The sequence below is a fragment of the Phascolarctos cinereus genome, unplaced genomic scaffold, assembly GCF_003287225.1.
Source record: "Phascolarctos cinereus isolate Bilbo 61053 unplaced genomic scaffold, phaCin_HiC Scaffold_726;HRSCAF=1367, whole genome shotgun sequence".
In the NCBI taxonomy this organism is placed as follows: Eukaryota; Metazoa; Chordata; class Mammalia; order Diprotodontia; family Phascolarctidae; genus Phascolarctos; species Phascolarctos cinereus.
Window position 1 is genome coordinate 233,753,092 of NW_027556098.1, and position 22,976 is coordinate 233,776,067.

Below are 22,976 nucleotides of genomic sequence, written 5' to 3' on the forward strand. Positions count from 1 at the left end.
CCTAGAAAAGAATTGCCCAGGATGAGAAGGCATGAATGGATTGCTATCTACACTGATGGTGAGAATGCCCACATCAGGGAGATCAACAATCCAAAAAATTATAGAAACAGAAACCCCAAACAGTACAATCTAGGTCATCTAGCTTCCTTTCTTTAGATGCACAGCTCATGTGGACTATTCACACAATTCAATTGTGTAATGAATATTGACAATTCCACAGATAAATATGTGAAAGGCACTTTGTGATTTAAATACTTCTGTATCTTGATTGTGTTTAATCAAGGCAGAGTTGCATCTACTAGATTGATAGCTTCTTTGAAGACAGGGACTGTGAAATATTCATATTTGTATCCCCTACAGCTCTAGAGTACACATTGCTTTGCAAATAATAGCCACTCAATAAATGTTTGTTGAGTGAGTGCTGGTTACCAGCCACTCTGTACCCAGAATTCTATGAAGGTAAAATTTTTATTACCTTGATAGTGTCTGTAGTCTAGAGAGCCTCCAGAGTATTAGCTTATTCAGTTGCATATTTCCTTTCTGTATGGGACCTCTGGAGTCCTTCATGCTTGGGAAGAAGGGTCTTGAGACATTTTCCTAGATAATATGGATTTTTGTAAGACTGGAACATTCCTGGTCTTTGTTAGTGAGGATGTATAAGGTTGTACTGTGATGCTGCTCATAAGTTTTGATCACATAAGGAATGGTGGGATAGGAAGTAGCTGCTAAGTTGTTTTGCTTTCTTAAATATCTCTGGCATTAATATTGACCATAAATTGTCTTATTTTCTGATTTCATTACTCTCTGATTATATTACGTAGCTGTTGATGCATTTTCCATAAAAATGGATTTTTACTTGACAAGTGGAATTGTAAAAAGAAAAATAGATAACTTTCTGATCACTCCATACTTTATTTTTCTTTACAAATCCAAGCATAAAGGTACTAAGGCTTTGTCACTGCCTATTATTTGCTTCATTTATTTAAATGCATATTCATACAGTAAAACTTCTGCCAATGTACAATGTTAATTATTAGCAACTAAAAGATGATAATTTAGATAGCATAATAAAATAGAAGGAGTACTGGCTCTAGAATCAGAGGACCCTGGGTTCAAGGTCCCTATAAATGTAGCAAAACTTTTAAAAATGAAATTGAATACTTTGATGAAAACTGATAATCTCCTAAAATAAAAATAATACCAAAACAAGGCACAAAATATATATGCAGCATACCTAGGGCTTTTAAAAAAAATGTTTGGCCTCCTTGGTGAAAGTTCTAAAGGAAAAGCAGCAAAGGCACCATTAAACAGAGTGTGTTGGCTGGGAAAGCTTCAATCAAACCCCTCCACAACAGAATGGGGTACAGCTCACTTTGGTTGCTCAGATACTGTTTCCTAGCACTTCATGAAAGCTGGTGACTTAGAACTGAGAATGTTGATTTGGGCCAAAGAAAATGGGGACACATAAATATGGGAAAAGGTGACAAGTATGTTCATAGTGAATAAATAAACAGGATGTTGGTTTGTTGGCAGAAAGAGGTATAGTAAATATAGAGCTGCCCCCCCCAAGTCAAAGAGGACTAGGTTCAAGTCCTACCTCTGAAACATTAGCTGTATGACCTTAAACAAGTCTTCTGACCTCTCAGTGCCCCAGGGAACTCTAAATGAAAACTTGTGATCTGTATTGCTAGAAGGATTTTCCTTATTTGGGAGTTCCCAATACCAGTGAAACAGGAATGGTGTTTAAAAAAAAAAGTTGCTCATAGGAACACCAAGGTGGTAAATGAAGTGATGGGAAAAAAACATTTATCTAAAACAGGGTTTCTTAACCTGGGATTTTTCCCTTCTTTAAAAAAAAATTAAATAATTACATTTCAATATAATTGTTTTCTTTGAAATACTGTGTCTTTTGTGCAATTAAAAATATTTTTCTATAAAAAGATCCATAGACTTTACCAGCTGCCAGAGGGCCATGACACAAAAAAGTTATGTTCTAAGCCAGTTAGCAGGTACTTTAAAAAAAAAAAGTCCATCTCCCAAAATGTAAAGTCAGTCACTGTGGATTTCAACACTTTGGCTTTCTGTATTGTGAGGCACATTTGTGTCTGATTTGCTAAGTTTTAAAGCTTCTCTGTTCCCCCTTTCAGGACTGAAGTGTGTGTGTCTGTTGTGTGAATATTCAAACTTCACCTGCCAGACTGAAGGAGCATGTTGGGCCTCAGTCATGCTAACAAATGGCAGAGAAGAGGTGATCAAATCCTGCGTGTCCCTCCCAGAGCTCAATGCTCAGGTCTTCTGTCACAGCTCTAACAACATTACAAAGACTGAATGCTGCTTCACAGATTTTTGTAACAATATTACCCTGCACCTCCCAACAGGTGAGTAGTGTCTTTTTTTGTTAATCCAGAATTGAATTTCTTCCTTTAAAAATTATAGCAATGGTAAAAACAGAAATACCTCTTCAAATAAGAAATACAGTTTTGTCAAATAATTCTTTTTGGAACTATGAGAAGCTCAAGAGCTTAGCTGTGGTTAATTTCAGGATAATTTTGTTTTCCCAACAATTTTAGTGTCATAATACATGGACACAGTCAGTAAATTATGATGAAGGCTCTGCTGTGTAAGCTGTATTTTAACACATTTTATATGGTTAAGTTAAACTCAAATCCTTTTAGATTCTTTAAAATGAAAGAAAATGGTGGTAGAGAGGAAATCCAAGAAGGCATAAAAAGATAAAGGCAAACTTTTTTTTTTACCAATTTTCGAAAGCTTTTTTTTCATATCTGATTAATTTTCTTCCTTTTATGCATCCTTCCCATCCATCTCCTTTCAAATAAGAGAATTTTTCCAGAGAGATGATAAGGCATGGAGAGAAAAGAGAATCGGCCATTGATCCCTATCACTTTCTTAGCTATTTCTGTCCTGTTCTGATTCACTATCTTGTTTTCTATTTTTTTGGTATTCATCAGGGTTGCTGAAGGTCTTAGTCTTGACACTTATTTCCTGATGGATGCTATGTGTGAATTTTAAATGAATATGGATTCATGCCACAAAAATGGTTCTGTTGTTGAATACTATTTTGGATGGAACACATACACAGAGTTTATGTCCATTAGGAACTTTTAAATGCATTTTCCCTTGTATAACAAATTCACAGATTACACTTTGGATAATCCAGATGATGATATTCCCTACCCCCAATCTACCTTACTACAAGGCCCTTTGACTTTAAACATTGTCTGCTGTTCTCACTCTTCTTAAAGTTCTACTCCTAAGCGAAATACTGGAATTATCTTTCCTGGATTCATTCAATGAATTAAGCAAGAAAACAAAACAAAACAAACAAACAAACAAACAAACAAACAAAAAACCAGCTACTATGCGTCGGGACAAGTAACATAGATAGACATACAGTATAAATATAAAGTGAATATATACAAATGCAAAGTTATTAAATATAAGGTACTTTGGGAGGGAGGACATTAGCAGTTGGGGAATTGTGAAAAGCTTTATGTAGGAGATGGTGCTTGAACTGTGTTTTAAAGGAAAAGAGAGACTTTGGAAGAGAGGAGGTAGTATGTTCCAGGAATGGAGGATGAGCCAGTGCAAAGGCATGGAAAAAGGAGATAGTGTCATATGTGAAAAACGGAGAGAGGGCCAGTTTGGGTGGATGACAGAATGTAAGAGGGGGAAGTATTATCTAATGAGGATGGAAACATAAGCTGGAGCTTGATTATATAAGCTAAACAGAGTTTATATTTTATCCTCAAGGCAATTGAAACCCAGTGGTGTGGATTATTGGAGTCACATGGCCATAGTCTATAATTAAGGAAGATTACTTTGGCAGCAGTATTTAACATGGACTAGAGTGGGTAGGGACTTAAGGCAGGGAAAGCACTTAGAAGCCTATTTCAGTAATCTAATAGAGAAGTAATGAGGTCCTGAAATTAAGTAGTACTCCTGTGACTAGAGAGAAGGAGTCAAATGGGATAGGTGTGATAGAGTTAGAAATGACAAGATCTGGCAACTGATGGAATATATAGGATAAAAGAGAATGAAGAGTTTTTGATAATGCTAAAGATATAAACCTGGGAGACTGATATGATGATGGAGCTTTCAACATAAGAAAATATAAAAGAGGGAGTGGGTTAAAAGTGGGAAGATAATGAGTTCATTTTGGGACATGTTAAATTTGAGATGTCTTCAGGTTATCTAGTTTCAAGTATCCAATTGGCAATTAATTGGTCTTGTGGGACTGAAACTTAGGAGAGATTGGATATATATTGTCCTGGGAGTCATCTGCATAGAGATTAGAATTAAACCATGAGGACTGATAAGGTGACCTAAGAGAGAGCAGAGAGGGAATAGAGAAGACCTTCAGGAAGTATCCGCAGTTAAGAAGGAAAGTGGTCAGATACCATAGGGAGAGAACCAAGAAAGTGCCATGACCACCCACAGAGAAAATATCCAAGAGGAGACAACGGTCAACAATGCCAAATTCGATGGCTAGATCAAGAAGGATTAGGATCAAAAAAAGACCATTGAAACAGGCAATTAAGATATCAAGGTTAAATTTGAAGAAAGCAATTTCAGTTGAAGCATGAAGCCAGAAGCCAAATTGCAAAGGATCGAGGAGTAAATGAGAGTAGAGGAAACAGAGGCAGTAAGTGGAGAAAGCTTTTAGAATGAATTTGGGAATGGGAGAATAGATAGAAGAGAAGAGTTTCAGGGGATAGTAGGGTTTAGTGTGGATATTTTAAGGATGGTGCAGATATGGGTATGTTTTAAGGTAGTAGGGAGAGAAGCAGTAGAAATGGAAAGTTGAAGATTTGAGAGACAGAGGGGATAATTGAGGATAAAATCTTTTGAAATGGGAGATGGGATTTAGTACCCATTGCCCTTGTCAAGAAGGTTCATCTCATCATCAGAGACTGGGGAAAGGAGATCATGGTGTATGGGTTGATATCAAGGGGTTTTGAGATGAAGACAAAGGGCAAAGAGGGAGTTACATTAAATGACCACAATTATCTCAAAGAAATAAGATCTTCAACTGGTTTGGGGAAGAGAGAAAAGTATGGGAGGCTTGAGGAGGGAAGAGCAAGTTTGCATAGCTTCTTTGAGGAGTGAGATGGGGGATCAATTAGGGAAGATTAAAAGGACTGTGTTCCTGAAAAAGGACACAGTTGAAGATTAGACAGCACAAATCTGAAATGTACCCAGTTGACACAGTATTGGGACTTCCTCCTGCCATGTTCAGCAGTTTGTGAGTGCAATTGGAGGAGGCAAACAGTAAAAGAAATCCAATCCTGAATTTTTACAAGACAGGAGCAAGGACATGATATGGTAGCAAGGGATTCAAAACAGAGGACAGTACAAAGTTGAAATGACTATTGTGATAAGAATGGAGAGGGAGCAAAGTGAAGTTAGAGCAGGGCTAATGGCCTAAGGAGGTACTAGGGGTGGAGAAATTGGTTGTCTCAGTGAGGTTGAACAATAGGCTTAGGAAAGGTGAAACATAAGGAAAGGGGAAATGATTGAAAAGTCTGATTATGAGAGTGTCAGAATTCCTTACTAGAGAAGAACACTTTTGTGGGTCATAGGGAGATCTAGTATATAACCATCCTCATGTCTGGTCAATGTGGAATGAAGGAATAATTGACCCCAAGTCTCTCCCGTAAACATTTTTTTTTAATACTAGCATTTGACTGGTATTGATATTTGGCAGGGAAACATGGAATGTAACAGTCTCCAAAGAACTGGAAATGAATATCACAGAGGTCAATGGAGAGATGTCTGTGAGCAATGGAGGGTGAGCAGGCTGCAACATATAACCAATTAGGAACTTTCAAGAACAGAAATAAAAGTTGTCATCAATGAAAGTGTGATCCTAAGAGAAAGTGGGCTGGTCATGAGATGGGGCAAGGGATGACAGGTAGACAAGCCAGAATGTTCTGCTGTTAATCTTGTGATTTCAGGAGAAAGCATTAAAAAGCTTCCAGCAGTTTGAGTGGACTCCACATGGTAAACTGATGGGAAGACCTGGATTAATAGATCTTGCTGAACTTCATTAGGCTGCCCTTCAAAAGGCCGACTCAGTCTGTTGCTGGGGCATTTCCAGCATGGAAGAACTTGACAGAATTTAGCCTTTAAGAATACAAGTCACCTCCATGACATAATGAGGCATCAGAATAGCTCTGTGAAGGAAAAGAGTATATGACTAAATTAAAAAGCACACAGTTATTTAATTATAGAAGATGTCCTTTGGCATGGCACTGAATTGGGTCTGGGATCCTACTAATGAATGTTTCTGAGTCTGCTTCTTACCTGTTTTCTTTCTTTTTGACTACAATGATAGTGACTCACTGAGCTATCTGTCTGAATTGCAGAATTTGCCTCTACATTCCTTGGTGATTCAGAAGGGAATTACCAGTGTACTCGACAGGCTATCACAACACACTTTGAGTACTGATTGCATGGATAAAAAGCAACTGTGTAGCCCATTTCTACTTAGCTGCTGAATAGCATATGGTATTTATGTGTTAGCAGTCTTTAGGATGTGCACAAGGTAGGCTGGAAAACTTCCCTTGATGCAAAACCAGGCAGCACTATCCATGATTAGAGTGTTGGACTTTGAACCAGGACAGCCTGGGTTCAAATCCTGCCTCTGACTTTAGCTATGTGATGAGGGGCAACCATAAAACCTGAGTCTCAGTTTCCACAAGTGTAAAAAGAAGGGATTGGTTTAGATGGCTGCTAAGGTCACTTTCACTTCTAAATCTATAGGCAATAGAATCCATCCCTTCCTCTTCTCCTTTCTCTGCTTTTGTTTATTACTTGACCCCTTACTGTCTGATTTCTTGAATCATGGCCCAAGTGAAACTGCTGTATTTAGGGTTTCTAATTATGTCCCTGAAACCCTAAAGACCTATCTGTAGCACATATGGCACTGTTGACCATTCTTATACAATACAATGAAAGGTCAGAAGAAGGAGATGTTTGTCAGAAATTTAATTCAGTGAGCACTTATTAATTGCCTTCTATATGCTAGACATTATCCAAAAGATAGCTAGGTGGTGTATTGGATAGATTATTGGACCTGGAGTTAGGAAGAACTGAGTTTAAATTCTGCTTCAGACACTTACTAACTATATAACCTGAGGTAAGTCACTTAACTTCTTTCTGCCTCAGTTTCCTCATCTACAAAATAGGAACAATAATAGCACCTAATTTCCAAGGTTTTTGTGAGGATAAAATCATAACATATACATAATGCAATATACAAACCTTAGATCACTACACAAATACTATCATCATCATCATCATCATCATCATCATCAAAACTTTTATCATCAGCATCATCATCAACATCTCTATATAGCAGGGATTCAGAGGAAAACAAAGCAAATGTACCTATTCTTTTGAGAGGGAATATATACATAGATAATTAAACATACAGTATATACAAAGCAAATAAAAATTATGAGTAGTTGGGAGGGGGAATAATTAAGGGAACAAGGAAGTACTTTATATAGGAGATTATTGTTGTTTGTCCTTCATTCTCAAAGAGGAGTATGACATCAGGGAGGTGATGTCATGACATGCAAGTGCATTGAATTTAAGTGAGGGAGGGCTGTGCAAAGTCACCACCAGTCTTACTTTCTCCTCTGAAGCCATCTGGGTCCAGTGTCAAGATATAGATCAGGATGACTAGAGATGGCCTTCTTGAGCCAAGCCTAGCAGTGTCACAAAGACTCTGTCTGGGAGGAAAGAGTGGTGAACAGTTTGAAATAATGCAAAAGTCAAGAAAGATATGGACTGAGAAAAGGCCTTGACTTTTAAGAAATTAAGAAATCATCAGAAATCTTGTAGAGAATAGTTTTGGTCAAGTGATAGGGTTAGAAATCACATTGCAAGGGTTTGGGTAAGTGAATGGGAAATGAGGAAGTGGAAGCAATGACTGAAGATCCTTTTAAAGAGAAAGTTAGCTGTAAAAGAAAAGAAAGATATAAGATGATAGCTCAAGGAGTTTGTATGATCAAATAAATTTTTGAAGGATGGGGTAGTCTTGGGGACTTTTAAAAAATTCTAAACTTAACAAACAACAGATAAAATGAGCATTTTCCTATAAATAGCATAACAGAAGGAAAGGATTACATTAAACTGCAGGTTTCTGTTATGTATACCTTTTTTTTTCTTTTAAATATGTCATAAATTCAACATGTAACTTTAAAAGCTGTCAATTGTGATTTTTTTCTGGACTTCCTTCTGTTCTCTTCAGAGCATTTTTAAAGTAAAAGGATGCTATAGTGACCCTTTACTTTCTTTTTCTTTTTTTCTTTTCTTTTCTTTCTTTCTTTCTTTTTTTTTGCCACCCTGTCCTTCTTACTCCTCTCTCCTTCCCTCCCCCCACCATTGGGGGGAAAAAAGAAAAATACAGATCTTGCAAAATATGCATAGGTAAGGAAAATAAATTCCTGTTTTGGTTATGTCAAAAAGATATGTATTATTCTTCCTCTTGGGTCCATCACTTCTCTGTCAGTAGGTGGGTAGAACACTTTATCATTAGTCCTTCAGAATCAAGGTTGGTCATTGTACTGGTCAGAGTGCTTAAGTCTTTCAAAGTTGTTTACCTTTATAATATTAATGTTGCACAAAGTGTTCTCCAGGTTATCCTCACTTCACTCTGCATCAGTTTGTATATGTCTTCCCAGACATATACAAACTGTCCATTTTGTTATTTCCATATCATTTATATGCCATAATTTATTGAACCATTCCCTAATTTATGGGTACATTTTACTTTCTATTTTTTTGCTATAAAAAACTGCTATACATATTTTTGTACATTTGGTTCCTTTCTTTGATTTCTTTGCAATATAGTCATAGCAGTGGTATTGCTAGGCTAAAAGGTTTAGTCAAAATCAAATGACTTTTGGGGCATGGTTACAGGTTGCTCTACAGAATGGCTGCCCCAATTCATAGCTCCTCCAGTAGAGCATCAATATGCCTGTTTTTGACTTATAAACGTTTGCAGGCAGCAGGGAAGGAGTCAGTGGGTAAGAAAGATTGATGGTTAATGAGTGACAGAATGCTGGAAGAGGCATATGCCAGAGGAAAAAGGAAGAGATAGACTCAAAGGCATATGGAGTGGGTTGGCTTTGGCAAGGTGAAGGATCACCTTCTTGCTAAGACTTGAGCAAAGGAAAAGAGCACAGGCAATTATTTGGGGATTTCTTTGTACTTCCAGGACAAGAGGTTAATGCTATGATGAACTGCTTGGCATCTTGCCTCTACAGTACCTCTAATGTTAACAGGTGGGCCACTTTACTCTCATCTGTTGATTGAGTCTAACTCTAGATTCAAACCAGTGTTGCCCCAAGATAAGGGAAATAAAGGAAAAGCTAAATTGTTCAGCTTTGTTAGCTTTACTTCTGGCTCCATTATAACCATGCATACTTGTCTGTCTTATAACTAAGGCCCTTCTTAACTTGAGTAATAGTGTCTCTTAAGTTCCCTTCCTGGTACCATAATTGCCTTGAGATTTTGGTCTGCTCTTCCTACACCATCTTTCCCACCAATCCCAAGTACTTCCAGGACTAGAATCCTGACCCCTAACCTACATCCCTTTGGCTGGATTTTCACTTGGCATTTGTATTATTGCCTTTGAGTAAATATAGCTTTTTATTTTCTCTAAATATAAATTGCTCAGTGAGTGTAACCTTAAAATATTTTTATTATATTCACTGAACTAAGGATAGAATGTTACATGTCTAAAGCTTTAATAATTTGATGTTTGCTTATTTTGATGTTGTCTTTCATTTGTAGTTGGGTGGTTTTAAGTAGAAATTAGAGATGTCGGGGGGAAGGGGAGGGTGGGGAGAGAGGGAGCTAGGTGATTCAGTGGATAAGCTCCAGCCTTAGATTTAGGAGGATCTGAGTTCAAATCTGGCCTTAGACACATACATGATACTTACTAGCTGTGTGACCGTAGGCAAATCACTTAACCCTGATGGCCTCACAAAAAAAAAAAATTAGAGATGTCAGTAATGACCTATTATCTTAATTCACCAAGTAATTGCTTTAAAATCTTTAGTACTTTATTTTAAATTTCTTTACTTTCATATGATGTTTTACCTTCTCATCCCAGTTTATTTTTAGGTTTTGTTACTAAGACAGGTTAGAGTGAAATAAAATTATATTCATTTATTATATTTTAACTCTGACACAATTTAATGTTTTAAAATATAACAACATATATATATATATATATATATATATATATATATATATATATAGTGACTTTAGTATGGTCGTTATAGCATAGAGATGTTAATTTATTTTTGGAGAGAGAGACAGAGAGAGGGAGAAGAAGAAGGAGGGAGGGAGGAGGAGGAGGAGAGAAAGACAGAGAGACAGAGAGACAGGGACAGAGACAGAGAGACACAGTGAGATAGATCCTTGTAATAAATGGAGGAGCAGGGTCAAGTAAAATAAAACCACATAATGGCCATGTAAACACACACACACACACACACACACACATATATTTCTACTCTCTCTCTACATACAATGAATCCATCACTTCTCTGTGAAGAGATAGGAACATGCTTCATTTTAAGACCTTTGGAAATGTGGTTGAACAGTTAAATTTTTCAGGGATGTTTTTCTTTACCCTGTTCTCCTTGTATAAATTCTGACCACTTCAGTCTATATCAGTTCCTACTACCCAAGTTTTTCTGAAATTTACTATTCCACTATTTCTTATGACACAATAATATTGTACTGCATTACTATGCCATAGTTCAGCCATTCTTGTTATGTTCAGTTATTCTTAAATTAGTGGGTATTTCCTTAGATTCCAGTTCTTACTTTTCTCCCCCTTCCCTTCAGGATCAAGAAGTTTACTTTGCCTGTGACTCTTTTCTCTCTGATATTATCTTTCTTGTAACCCTATCACCTCTCTATACCATCTCTCTATCCTTTCTGGTTGAGTTTGATATATTTTTATACCAACTGTATGTATGTATATGTGTGTACACATGGATACATGTATTTAACCCTCCATTGTAAAGTTCAAATAAGAGTAAAGTTAAGCTGATACCTGTTCCTCAACCTCTTCTTCCATGTTTCATCTCACCACCCAGATTATGAGAAATAGCAAGTTCTACTCCATTCTTCCTTTTTCTGCACTAGTGTATTCCTCTTATCCACTCATCTCTTTCCCCTATCAAATCCCTAAAAACAAAATTCCCCAATCCATCCTCATGCCCTCTGTATTTCTTATTTAATTCCCTCTGTACCCTTTGAAGACATTAGGGTTCTTCTTTCTTTTCTCTTGTTTTTTTTTCTTTAGATTGTAAGGTCGTTGAGGACAGGGACTGCTTTTTGCCTCTTTTTGTAGCCACAGGACTTAGCACAGTGCCTGACATATAGTCGGTGCTTAACAAATGTTTATTTATTGATTGATTCTCCCTAGTAGAATATCAGCACTGCATCATTATGCAACCCCTTCAAACTCCTCAAACAAATTGCCACCACCATAGTGTATGCTCTTTATCATCTCACTCTTGGACTATTGCAATAGCTTGCTCATTGGTCTCCTGACAGAAGTCCCTTCTCACTCCAGGGCCTCCTCCACTCAGCTTTCAAAGTGATCTTCCTAATGTACAGATCTCATAATGTCATTCTTTTCTTCAATAAACTCCAATCTCTATTACCTTCAGGATCCAATATAAATTCCTCAGTTTGGCCTTCAAAACCCTTCATAACTTGCCCCACCTCCCCTACCTTTCCAGTTTTCTTAAAACAGAGGAAACTAACTGGTTAAACACTTCTCTATCTGATAACAATATCAGTGAACACAATAGTCACCTCATTAACCAGAACAGCATAGTTAAGAAGTATCACATTAACAGTGGAAAGAGATCATTGGCTCTGAAGAAGTCAGAGGACCTGAGTTCAAATTCTACTTTAAATACTTACTGCTTATGTGACCATAGGCATTTCATTTAATCTCTCTCTCCTCATTTATCAGAATCTTAACTCCCTTCATTTATAAAATGAAGGGTTAGTTAAATGGCCTCTGATATTCCATTCAGCTCAAAATATGTGATCCTTCATTCTCATTACACCAGTAGGATCTCACTTTTCTTCCACTAAGAAGTTTGCTCATTTGGACCTGGTTTGCTGGCTCCCCCTGCTGTTTTTATTTTTCCTCCTTTCATTGATTGGGTTATAAATTTAGAGCTAAAGGAGATCTAAAAGGCCATATAATCCCTTTTTATCTTGACCTAGATTCAGGCCCTCTCTTCTCCCTCCTAGGTCCTTGAATATAGCATACGGCCTTCCTCTAAGTTTTTGAAGACTTTTAATTTCTAAGCCCTACAGAGAAATGTAAAAGGAAATTAAATAACAAAGGGAATAGTTTAATGGTTACTGAGTTTTTATGGATAGTCTTGTTCTAATGTCTCCTTGAGTTATAGAAATAACTTCTTGATAACTCTTCTGGTATAGACTCTACTAGGCCACAAAATCTTCAGATATCGTCCTAGCAACAGACTGATTTTGCTAACTATGGGTGAGCTTATTTCCAGTAGGGTGGCCACTTGGTGATGAATTTTTGGGAATTTGAGCATAAAAGAACCAAAGAAAAATGCAAAATGGCCATCAGTCTTGTGTCACCTCTTTTGGTTTCTGCAGTGATTGTGGTAGGTAGAGTGTGATAGGGCAGAAAGTGTTATGAATTATACTTTTCACAGTATTGCTAAACATTAACTTACCCAATCCTCACCCAATCACCAATGAGTGAACAATACTACTGGAAGACCTGATGCACCAAGCTTTAAGGAATTGGTTAAAATTTATAAGAATAAGGACAAACCTCCAATTGACAAATGTTCAAAAAATATGAGTAGGCAGTCTTCAAAGGAAGAAATCAAAACTATCAGCAGCCATACTAAAATAAAATTCCAAATTCCTAATAGAAAAATGCAAATTAAGCAATGCTGAGGTTCACCTCACACCTGTTAAATTGACAAAGATAACAAAATGTTAGAGGGACTTTGGGAAAACAGGCACATCAATACATGATTGGTGGAACTGTGATTTGGTCTAGCCATTCCAGTGACAATTTGGAACAGTGCCCTATACAAAACACATAGTGGCTCTGTGTGTGTGTGTGTAAATTAAAGGAGTACCAGTCAATTGAACAAATTCTGCTATATGTATATGATAGAATATTATTGTATCGTTAGAAATGAGAAGTAAAGTCAAGCATTTGTTAAGTGCCTATTATGTGCCAGGCACTGTGCTATAAGGTCAAGGAAAAGGTAAAAACAGTCCCTGCTTTTGAGGAGCTCATAATCTAATGGAAAAGACAACATACAAAAACTATGTACAAATTTGATACAGATAGGATAAATTGGTGAGGTAGTCTCAGAGGGAATGCACTAACATTAAGGGGGGATGGGAAAGAAAAGCTTTGTGTGGAAACCTTTACCTGATTCTTGAAGGAAGACAGGAAAGCCAAGATATGGAGATAAGAAGGGAGAATATTTCAGGCATGGAAGACAGTAAAAAATGCTTGTAGTCATGAGATGGAGTGTCTTGTTCGAGGAAAAGCAAGGAGTCCAGTATCACTGGTTGTCAAGGTTACTTAAGAATCTGGAAAGACAATAGACTCAAAAAAAGGTACAGGGGGCTGTGGTAAAGATTTTTTTTTTAATTTTTGCCTATTTATTTATTCATTCAGTCATTCATCCATTTATTTATTTATTTATTTATAATTAATTAATTAATTTATTTTGATTTATCAACAATCACTTCCATAAGCTTTTGAGTTTTAAATTTTCCTCCCTCTCCCTTCCCACCTCCCTCCCCAAGACAGCGCACAATCTGATATAGGCAATACATATACATTCCTATTAAACATATTTTCGCATTAGTTATGTTGTAAGTAAGAATTAGAGCCAGTAAGAGGACCAACCAGAAAGAGGAAACAAAACACAGTAGAAGAAAAAAATAGCAAATAGTATGCTTCAATCTGCATTCAAACTCCATAGTTCTTTCTTTGGATGTGGATAGCATTTTCCATCATGAGGCCTTTGGAGATGTCTTAGATCCTTGTAGTGCAGAGAAGGGCTAAGTCTATCAATATTAGTCATCACATAACGTGGCTGTTACTGTGTACAATGTTCTCCTGTTTCTGCTCACTTCATTCAGCATCAGACCATACAAGTCTTTCCAGGTTTTTCTGAAGTCTGCCTGTTCATCATTTCTTCTTCTTCTTCTTTTTTTAATTTTTAATTAATTTATTTTGAATAATCAACAATCACTTTTGAATTTAAAAATTTTCTTCCCTTCCCTCCCCACCTCCCTCCCCAAGATGGCATGCAATCTGATACAGGCTATACATATATATTCCTATGAAACATATGTTCACATTAGAAATGTTGTAGGTAAGAATTAGAACCAATAGGAGGAATCACCAGAAAGAGGAAACAAAACAAAATAGAAGGAAAAAAATAGTATATAGTATGCTTTGATCTGCATTCAAACTCCATAGTTCTTTCTTTGGATGTGGATAGCATTTTCCATCATGAGGCCTTTGGAGATGTCTTAGATCCTTGTATTGCTGAGAAGGGTTAAGTCTGTCAATATTAGTCATCACATAACATGTCTGTTACTGTGTATAACGTTCTCCTGGTTCTGCTCATTTCACTCAGTATCAGTGCATACAAGTCTTTCCAGGTTTTTCCAAAGTCTGCCTGTTCATCATTTCTCATAGCACAATAGTATTCCATTACATTCATATACCACAGCTTGGTCAGCCATTCCCCAGTTGATAGGCATCCTCTCAGTTTCCAACTCTTTGCCACCACAATGATCTGCTATAAATATTTTTGTCCACGTGGGTCCTTTTCCCATTTGTATGATCTTTTCAGGCTACAGCTCTAGAAGTGCTATTGCTGGGTCAAAGGGTATGCACATTTTTATAGCCCTTTGGGCATAGTTCCAAATTGCTCTCCAAAATGGTTGGATCATTTCACAACTCCACTAACAATGCATTAGTGTTCCAATTTTCCCACATCTTCTCCAACATTTATCATTTTCTTGTTTTTCCATGCTGGCCAATCTGATAGGTTTAAGATTTTTTTTTTAATGACAAACTTTTCACTACCAAAGATAGAGTAATCACAAACTTTGGACTTCAAAAGAACAGTCCCTATTGTGTGTATAGAGGAAGTAGAAATTGCACTAAAGAAAACACAGATAGTGAGGACAGCTAGAGTAGACAATTTACACAGAGGAGGTCCATATTGGAGGCAACACAGTTTTGAGGACATTGAGGACTCTACTTTCAAGGTATCTGGAAGAGGAGGATACCAAAGGCTTCACAAACTCTTGGAATTTATTGTTATAAAAAGTGGTTGAAAGGAGGTTAATAACTGGACTCATATATTTAGTTTCCTATCCCTACAAAATTTTCCTGAGAATTACTCACACATACATTGAATGTACCCTGCATGAAAGTATGAGAAAGGAACAGATAAGTTTTGACAAATGATGTTCTATAACAGATAGCATTTTTATAATTTGTGGCTGACTGCATTATAAGACCAAACTGTGTGCATTAAAAAAAAACATTTTATTTGGTAAAGCAAGGTAAAATATTGCCATAAAGGTTCTCCTCTAACAATCTTCCTCCCCTACATGTGTCAAAAGCACGCAAGGCTTCCTGGAATATGTACTGACAGTGACAATTTGGTTCAAGGTCCTTCTGACCACAACACTCCCCTAATCAATAAACTTCAATGGATTCCTTTTTTATCCTTTCCAGGATACAATAGAAACTCCTCTCTTCAGCTTTGATGGTTCTTTACAACCTGGCCCCAACCTGCTTCCAGCTTCATTGGACATTACTCCTCTTCTACTGTATCTATTTATACATGTATTTATTTCCCTCCTTCAAATATAAGCACCTTGAAAAGTAGAAATTGTTTCATTCTTTGTATTTATAGGGCACCCGGCTCATAGTAGATACTTAAATTAATATTTGTTGATTAATTGATTATCTTTCTTCTATTTATGTGTAGTTTGGCAAACAAAGAGAGCTTTCCTTTCAATTTTCCAATTTATGATAGATTAATCTAAAGGAAAAAAATATTCTATACTTGTCATCCTAGGTGATAAGGTCATTGGCAACATATAACCTAGTTTTCCAGAGGTCCCAAGTAAAGAAGTTCCTTCTACAAACTAGATTACTTGAATAATTTCTGATTCTGAGTAGTAAGATGACTTTTGCCAATTCACTAGTGTGAGATCTTTAAAATTGTTATCGATTCCTTGAGATCTATTATATAGGCAGCTTGCAATTGACCAACAGATTGTGTCTTTAAAGGCTTTTTATGTCAGTAATTTCAATCAATCAATATGTATTGATTAAGTGCATATCATGTGCCAGGCGTTGTGCTGGGCTCGGGGGATACAAGAACAAAACATAAGGCATTTCCTCTTCTTAATGAGCTGAAATTCTACTAGGTTGGTATGATGTGTTCACAGATAAGAAAATATAGACTTGGGCAAATAAACCCTCAGCGATGTGAACTGGAGAAACTAGTAATGAGGTGAATCAGGAAAGAGCTCTTGAAAAAGATGACATTTGAGTTAGGGGTTTTAAGAGGCCCTGATGAGGAAAGATAAAGGGAGAAATTCTGCAAAACATGGCAGTTGGACATAGACTGTTGTGTACTTATTTAGAACTTGAAGTGCATTTTTTTCCCCTCTGGTAACAATGCTGTAGATGGTAGTTAGGTTCCTAAATGAACCTACAAAGTTCAATTTAATTCTATAAGGAATAACTTGAATCTGGGTCTTGAAAGAATAGCCTGGGGTCTTATAACAGGAGGTAGAAAGGACTCTATACAATCAAACTTCTCTACCTATCCATAATCCCTAATCACAATTCCCATTTTCTCAATGCAGCTGATGTTGCCTGTATCTTAGGAGGAAAGTAAGCCAAGAAGATTTCACATTAAAATGTGAATATCTGATAACACTGGAACTCTCCTCTAAATATTTATGTTTCTTAAAAGAGGATGATTATTTACTCAAGTGAATCTCTAAATAGTAGAATTTCAGTCAATGTAGTGGAAAAAATGCAAACATTGTGAGGGAAGCTATATTTGGAAAAGAGGATCAGCCACTGAATAAACTAGGTCAATTCCTCTAAGCTGTTTCTACTTTTCATCGCTTTTTCTCATCCTGCAGTAATACGACAAAATAGAACAGGGACTGGACTTGGAAATAAACGACCTAGCTTTGGACTCAGAGGCCTGTACCCAAGAACACTGATTCTAGATTCAAAGGACCTGACTTCAAATATCACCCCTGATCTTAGTATTCCTGTAACCTTGAGCAAATCACTTAACCTCTCTAGGCCCTAGTTTTCTCAACTATGAAATGAGTGGGTTGGACTAGAGGACCTCTGGAGTCTCCTTTACTTCTAGATTTCTGATCCTATGACCCAGCTTTGAGTCTCAGCTGGAACACTTACCAGCTCTGTGATGTTGGGAAAATTACTTAACCTAGTCTGAGGATGAACCCAGGTTTTCTGATTCTCTACCCAGAAATATATTCACTACGCCCTGTTGTTTTAATAAGAATCGAAGGTTTCTTAAATCCTGAGTGTCGCTTTGAAACCATTGATATGTTATTATTGTAGGAACCCTTAAAGACAATGATGGTAACTCATAACTGCATAGTAAATAGAGTACCAACCTAGAATCAGGAAGATCTTAGTTCCAATCTCAACTTAGATATTCATTAGCTATGTGACCCTGTCTAAATCACTTAATCTTTGCCTCAGTTTCTTCAATGGTAAAATGGGGATAATAATAGTCCCTTCCTCACAGTGTCATTATAAGCATTAAATGAAATAACATTCATAAAATGTTTAGCACAGTAACTGACACATAGTAGGTGCTTCATAAACGTTTGTTCCTTTCCTTTCCCTGTGTAGTTAAGTGCAGAGAAATTTAGTTCATTTCTGCATAGTACCTAGCTTGAATTTTAGACCAATTGTTGCTAATTCGCAATGTAACCTCTGTGACTATATTTCTATTCATAATAAATGTGTGAATTAGATCCATCAAAAACAAAAAACAAAACAAAACAAAAAAACCACCAGGGGCATAATTCTCACTGAAACAAGTGTCTAATTACTCTGACACTTTACGTATTTTTTTTTCAGTGCAAGTTTTTAGAGTCACACTTCTCTTGTTGAAGGTGGCAGCCTTATTTGATCCTCCCAACAACTCTGTGGATTAAGACATATTGTTATCCCCATTTTGCAGATGAGGAAACTGAAGCAAACAGAAATTAAATAACTTGCTCAGAATCACATAGTAAGGGTCTGAGGCCAAATTTGAAGTCAGGCCTTCCTGACTTCAGGCCCAACCCTCTATGTGCTGTGCTCCATAGCTGCCTAGTAAGGCTTCATATATTCCAGGTAGACAGTATATAATGATAGTGCATTTCTAACCTAAGTATTTTTTCAAATGCATAATATCAAAACCTGCGGAGACACAAATTTTCTTGGCCATTAGAGTCAGATGTTTCCACAGTGAGTAACGATAAAGAACATCATATTATAACTCTTAAGGGTGAGGAAAAATCAGAATGTGATTATCCTTTTCAGAATTTCAGTTAAAGCAGTTGCATTGATATTTTGTTTCCTTCTAAAGCTGTTTTGTATTGTTATTGTTGCTAGCTAGCTCTGATTTGAAACATCAGCTTGGGGATGTAGTGTCTGCAGGCTGGCTTATACATGTTCTGGGGCTAAAACTGATGGGAGGGACACTTGTGACACTGTAATGCTAACACAGGAACAAAATCCGCTTAGAGTTCACCCTGAGAGGACTTAATATGTACCTGACAGGTAAGCCAGATAGGTATTGTTATGGAATGAGAGAAAGACGCTGTGTTTTTATACTTTAGAAAGTGTCTATTAGGTATAAACAGAGCAGTCAAGCATTTAAGACTTAAGCTTACTATAGGATTTTCTTTTAAATCTCTAGAGGCAAGAAAAAAATTGATGAAATTCTACTAAAGATCTTCTGGAAAGTTTAAAGCAAAATTTAGAACTAACTCAAGATGGATAATTTTTATTAAACTTAAATCCCAAAGTCTCTTAGCTCTGTGTCACCATTTCCATTCATTCATTCATGAATATTCATTCAGCAAATATTTATTGAACATCTGTTATGTTCAAGGCACCGCACTAGGTCAAGTAATATTTGTTAAACTCAAATTTGTCTCATTGAGTATCTGGGAATAAATTAGACATATTTGGAAGCTGCATTACAATTTTTAGACCACAAAAAATATCATCCAGAAGACTGGTATTTATCAATGTTTATCATAATAAATAACACGTTTTTTGAATGCCTGTTATGTTCTGGTTACTAGGTATTGGGTATACAATGATTCAATTCAAATAGGCATACATCTATTAAGTGACTACTGCGTGAATGTCATTCTTCTGGTTGTTAGTGGAAATATAAGTTTAAGTTAGGTATAGTAAATGTCCTCACTCAAGAAACAATTAAACCCTTACTATGTGCCAGGCATTTTGCTAGGGATATAACAAAAGGTAAAAACAAAAATACCTTTCCCTGATATAGTTGCTCATATAGAGAGTTGTTTGCATATTTCCCATAAATTTCCCCTTAAATAATATTCAAGCACATGCCCAAGTTTAGATATATGGATTGTGAAGACTGAAGATTCTTAGATATTATGTGAGCAGAGTACCAGGGCACTGATATTAGGGCAAATGTGGCATCCACTGGAACTAGCTAAGGGAGCAGGAAAAAAGAAAGCATCAAAGCGCTATTCCTCACTAACACTTTATATCTGCTTGTTTGGTGTTACACGGACAATCTGATTATTTCAGCCATCTTAACTAAGTCAGACTGATTAGTGCAAGGCCTGGCATATAGGAGGCACTTGATAAATGTGTATTGAATGAATGGTTACTTGCCATTCATTCCATTATAGAACTCAAGATATCTAAACTTAAAGCCATTATGTTTTTCCTTGGATCTTCAGTATTTTCACTTACCAAACTCACCAGAAGCAGCTAGGTGTGGATAGTGTTGGGCCCTCAGACTCTTACTAGCTGTGTGACCCTGGGCAAGTAACTTACCCTCAATCTACCTCAGTTTCCTCATATGTAAAATAGCAACTACTTCCAAGACCTGTTGTGAATATAAAATGAGATAACATTTGCAAAATGCCTAGCAAACCTTAAAGTACTGTGCCTGTGTGTGTATACACATTGCTATCCTCATTGTTATTATTGTTATTACTATTAGCAACAGCAGCATCAAAGGCTCCACCATTCTTTCACTCTCCCAGGTTCATAATTATCTCATTATCCTGGACACTCCGTTTCCCCCATTCCACTTATCCAATTAGTTGATTGGTCTTTCTGTTTCTACTTCTACAACATTTTTATCCAACTCCTTTCTACTCACAAAGCTACCACTTTAGCTCCTTCCTTCATCACCTCTCACCTAGATTACTGTAAAAGCCTGCTAATTTTCTCCCTACCTTAAGTTTCCCTCCACTTTAGTCCATTCTACACACTGTTGTCAAAGTGATTTTCTTTAAATTGAGATCTAACCATGTGCTCTTTCCATCAGTTTCAGTGGCTCCCTAATTCCCATAAGATAAAATATAAACTCTTCTGTTTAGCTTTTAAAGCTATTAACGACCTGGTCCCAATATACCTTTCTGGTGTCAGTTAATGTTACTTGCCCTCTGACTCTCTTTGATCCAGACAAACTAACCTCTTCTCTGTTACTAACACATGACATTACATCTCCCATTCACTCCCTTTTTACTACTGCCTTCTTATAGGATCCATCTCTTCCTTCACGACATAGCTCAAGGACCACTTTCTACATGAAATCCTTCCTCATTCTCCCTATTTAGTAGTGAAATACTCCAGCAGAGTTTCACTCTAACTGCCTTGTATTTAATTATGTGTTTATTTGATCTTCTATTTAATATTTCACATATACTCATGTACTCATGTTCTTGTTTCCCCCATAAGACTATAATATCTTTGCAAATCAGGTATTTGAAAATGTTTATTAATGAATTGATTTGGCATCACTTAACCTTTCTGATCTCTAGTTTCCATATCTGTAAAATAGGTAGCAATACTTGCATGAACTATTCCATAGGGTCGTTATGGTGTGATATATACTATACTAGAAATTAAAATGTCAGCATGATTATGAAATTAGTTTTGACCTCATAGATCTATTGCAAAGGTCTTGGGGACCACCAGGGGTCCCTGGACCACACATTGAGAACTGCTGCTCTAAGAATTATCCAATTCTTAGTCTATCTACATGTATTAATTTAAATGTTCTCAGTCTTATTATGTAACATATGTCCAACAACTGAGTTGGTACAGTATTAGTGGACTTGGACAATGTCACTATAAGTGAAACTAAAAGGCAAAGACGTTTCACCCAAGTGGTATTCCCTTTTTCACCATCTTTATGGCTCACAAGCATAGATGTTTTGGGGTTAAAACCTGGGTCTTTTAGGTACTTCCTGTGTGACCTGTAGCAAGTGATCTGTCACAAAGTATTTACTAAACCATTACTATGTGCCTAGCACTATGCTAGGCACTGGGAATGTGAAAACAGAGTCAAAATAGTTCTTGCCCTCATGGAGCTTACATTCAAGAGGAGAATAAAATACCAACATAGATACATAAATATAGGCTATATACAGGAAAATGAATGGGAGTTGATACTAACAACTGGGGCAATCCATCCTGAAGGAGGTGTCATTCAAGCTGAGCCTTGAAGGGAGCTTAAGGTTCCAAGAAACAGAAGTGATTTTTTTCTCATTAAAATAATTCAGAATAAGGAGGATGGAATAGAACTTTGTTGACTACATTCATACCATTAAAAGAGAACATTCCAGGCAGGAAAGATTGCTTATGCAAAGGCACATATAAGAATGGAATGCCATTTATGGGGAAGAGCAAGTTAGCCAGTTTGACTGCACCTCTGTGGACATTATGGGAATTAAAGTGCGATCAGTCTGAAAAGGTAAATTATAACCAGATTGTGCAGGTCTTTAAATGCCAAAGTCAAGGCAATGGGAAGCCACTGAAGCTTGAGCAGAGTACTGACATTTGTCAGACTTGTGTTTTAGGAATATAAGTTTGGCAGCTGTGTGGAAGATGGATGGGAAAAGGAAGAGATTGGATTCAAGGAGACCAGTGAGAGGTGATGAAGAGCTATGATGAAAGTGGTTATGGTAAGAGTTCTGAGAAGGGGACAGATTAGAGAGGACACTTGGCCTCCCTGACCTTCCGTTTCCTTATCTGCTAAATGGAGGAGGACAGGGAGTTGAACTAGAGGACTAAAAGACTTTATCTCATGACCAAAGTCAACCAGCACAACATTAATTGGATCATGGATTATAACACTGTGGGGCTTAGTCACTTTACTTGCGGTACTTGTCGTGCTTGTAGTGCTCATGATTGTTGTTGTTTAGTTGTTTTGCAGTCATGTCAGACTCTTCATGATCCCATTTGGGGTTTTCTTGGCAAAGATACCAGAGTGGTTTGCCATTTTCTTCTCTGGCTCATTTTATAGATGAAGAAATTGAGGCAAACAAGATTAAGTGACTTGCCCAGGATCACCCAGATAGTTAAGTGCCTGAGGCCGAATTTGAACTTAGGTCACCCTGACTACAGGCCCAGCACTCTGTCTACTGCACCACCTAGCTGCCCAATGCTCATGGTGGATGTTAGCCAAGAGACCATCATAAAGCTAATAAACCTTATTTATTGGAATAAATAGGATTTGTTATGAGGAGCTATCTAAAAGTAATAAAGATTAGAAATTATGAGCATGAAAATTGAATGCATGTATTGTACCTCT

At 36.9% G+C, this 22,976-nt stretch overlaps 1 protein-coding gene across 1 annotated transcript in view; it reads left to right on the plus strand.

Moving 5' to 3' along the window:
* The first annotated feature begins 2,146 nt into the window (after positions 1–2,146).
* The window catches only part of ACVR1C (activin A receptor type 1C), a 57,602-nt gene continuing 36,772 nt past the window's right edge, over positions 2,147–22,976 (plus strand). The window contains exon 1 of the mRNA XM_021004937.2: positions 2,147–2,378. Coding sequence (XP_020860596.2) covers positions 2,225–2,378 — 154 coding nt within the window. The 5' untranslated portion in view covers positions 2,147–2,224. The remainder of the gene's footprint in view (positions 2,379–22,976) is intronic.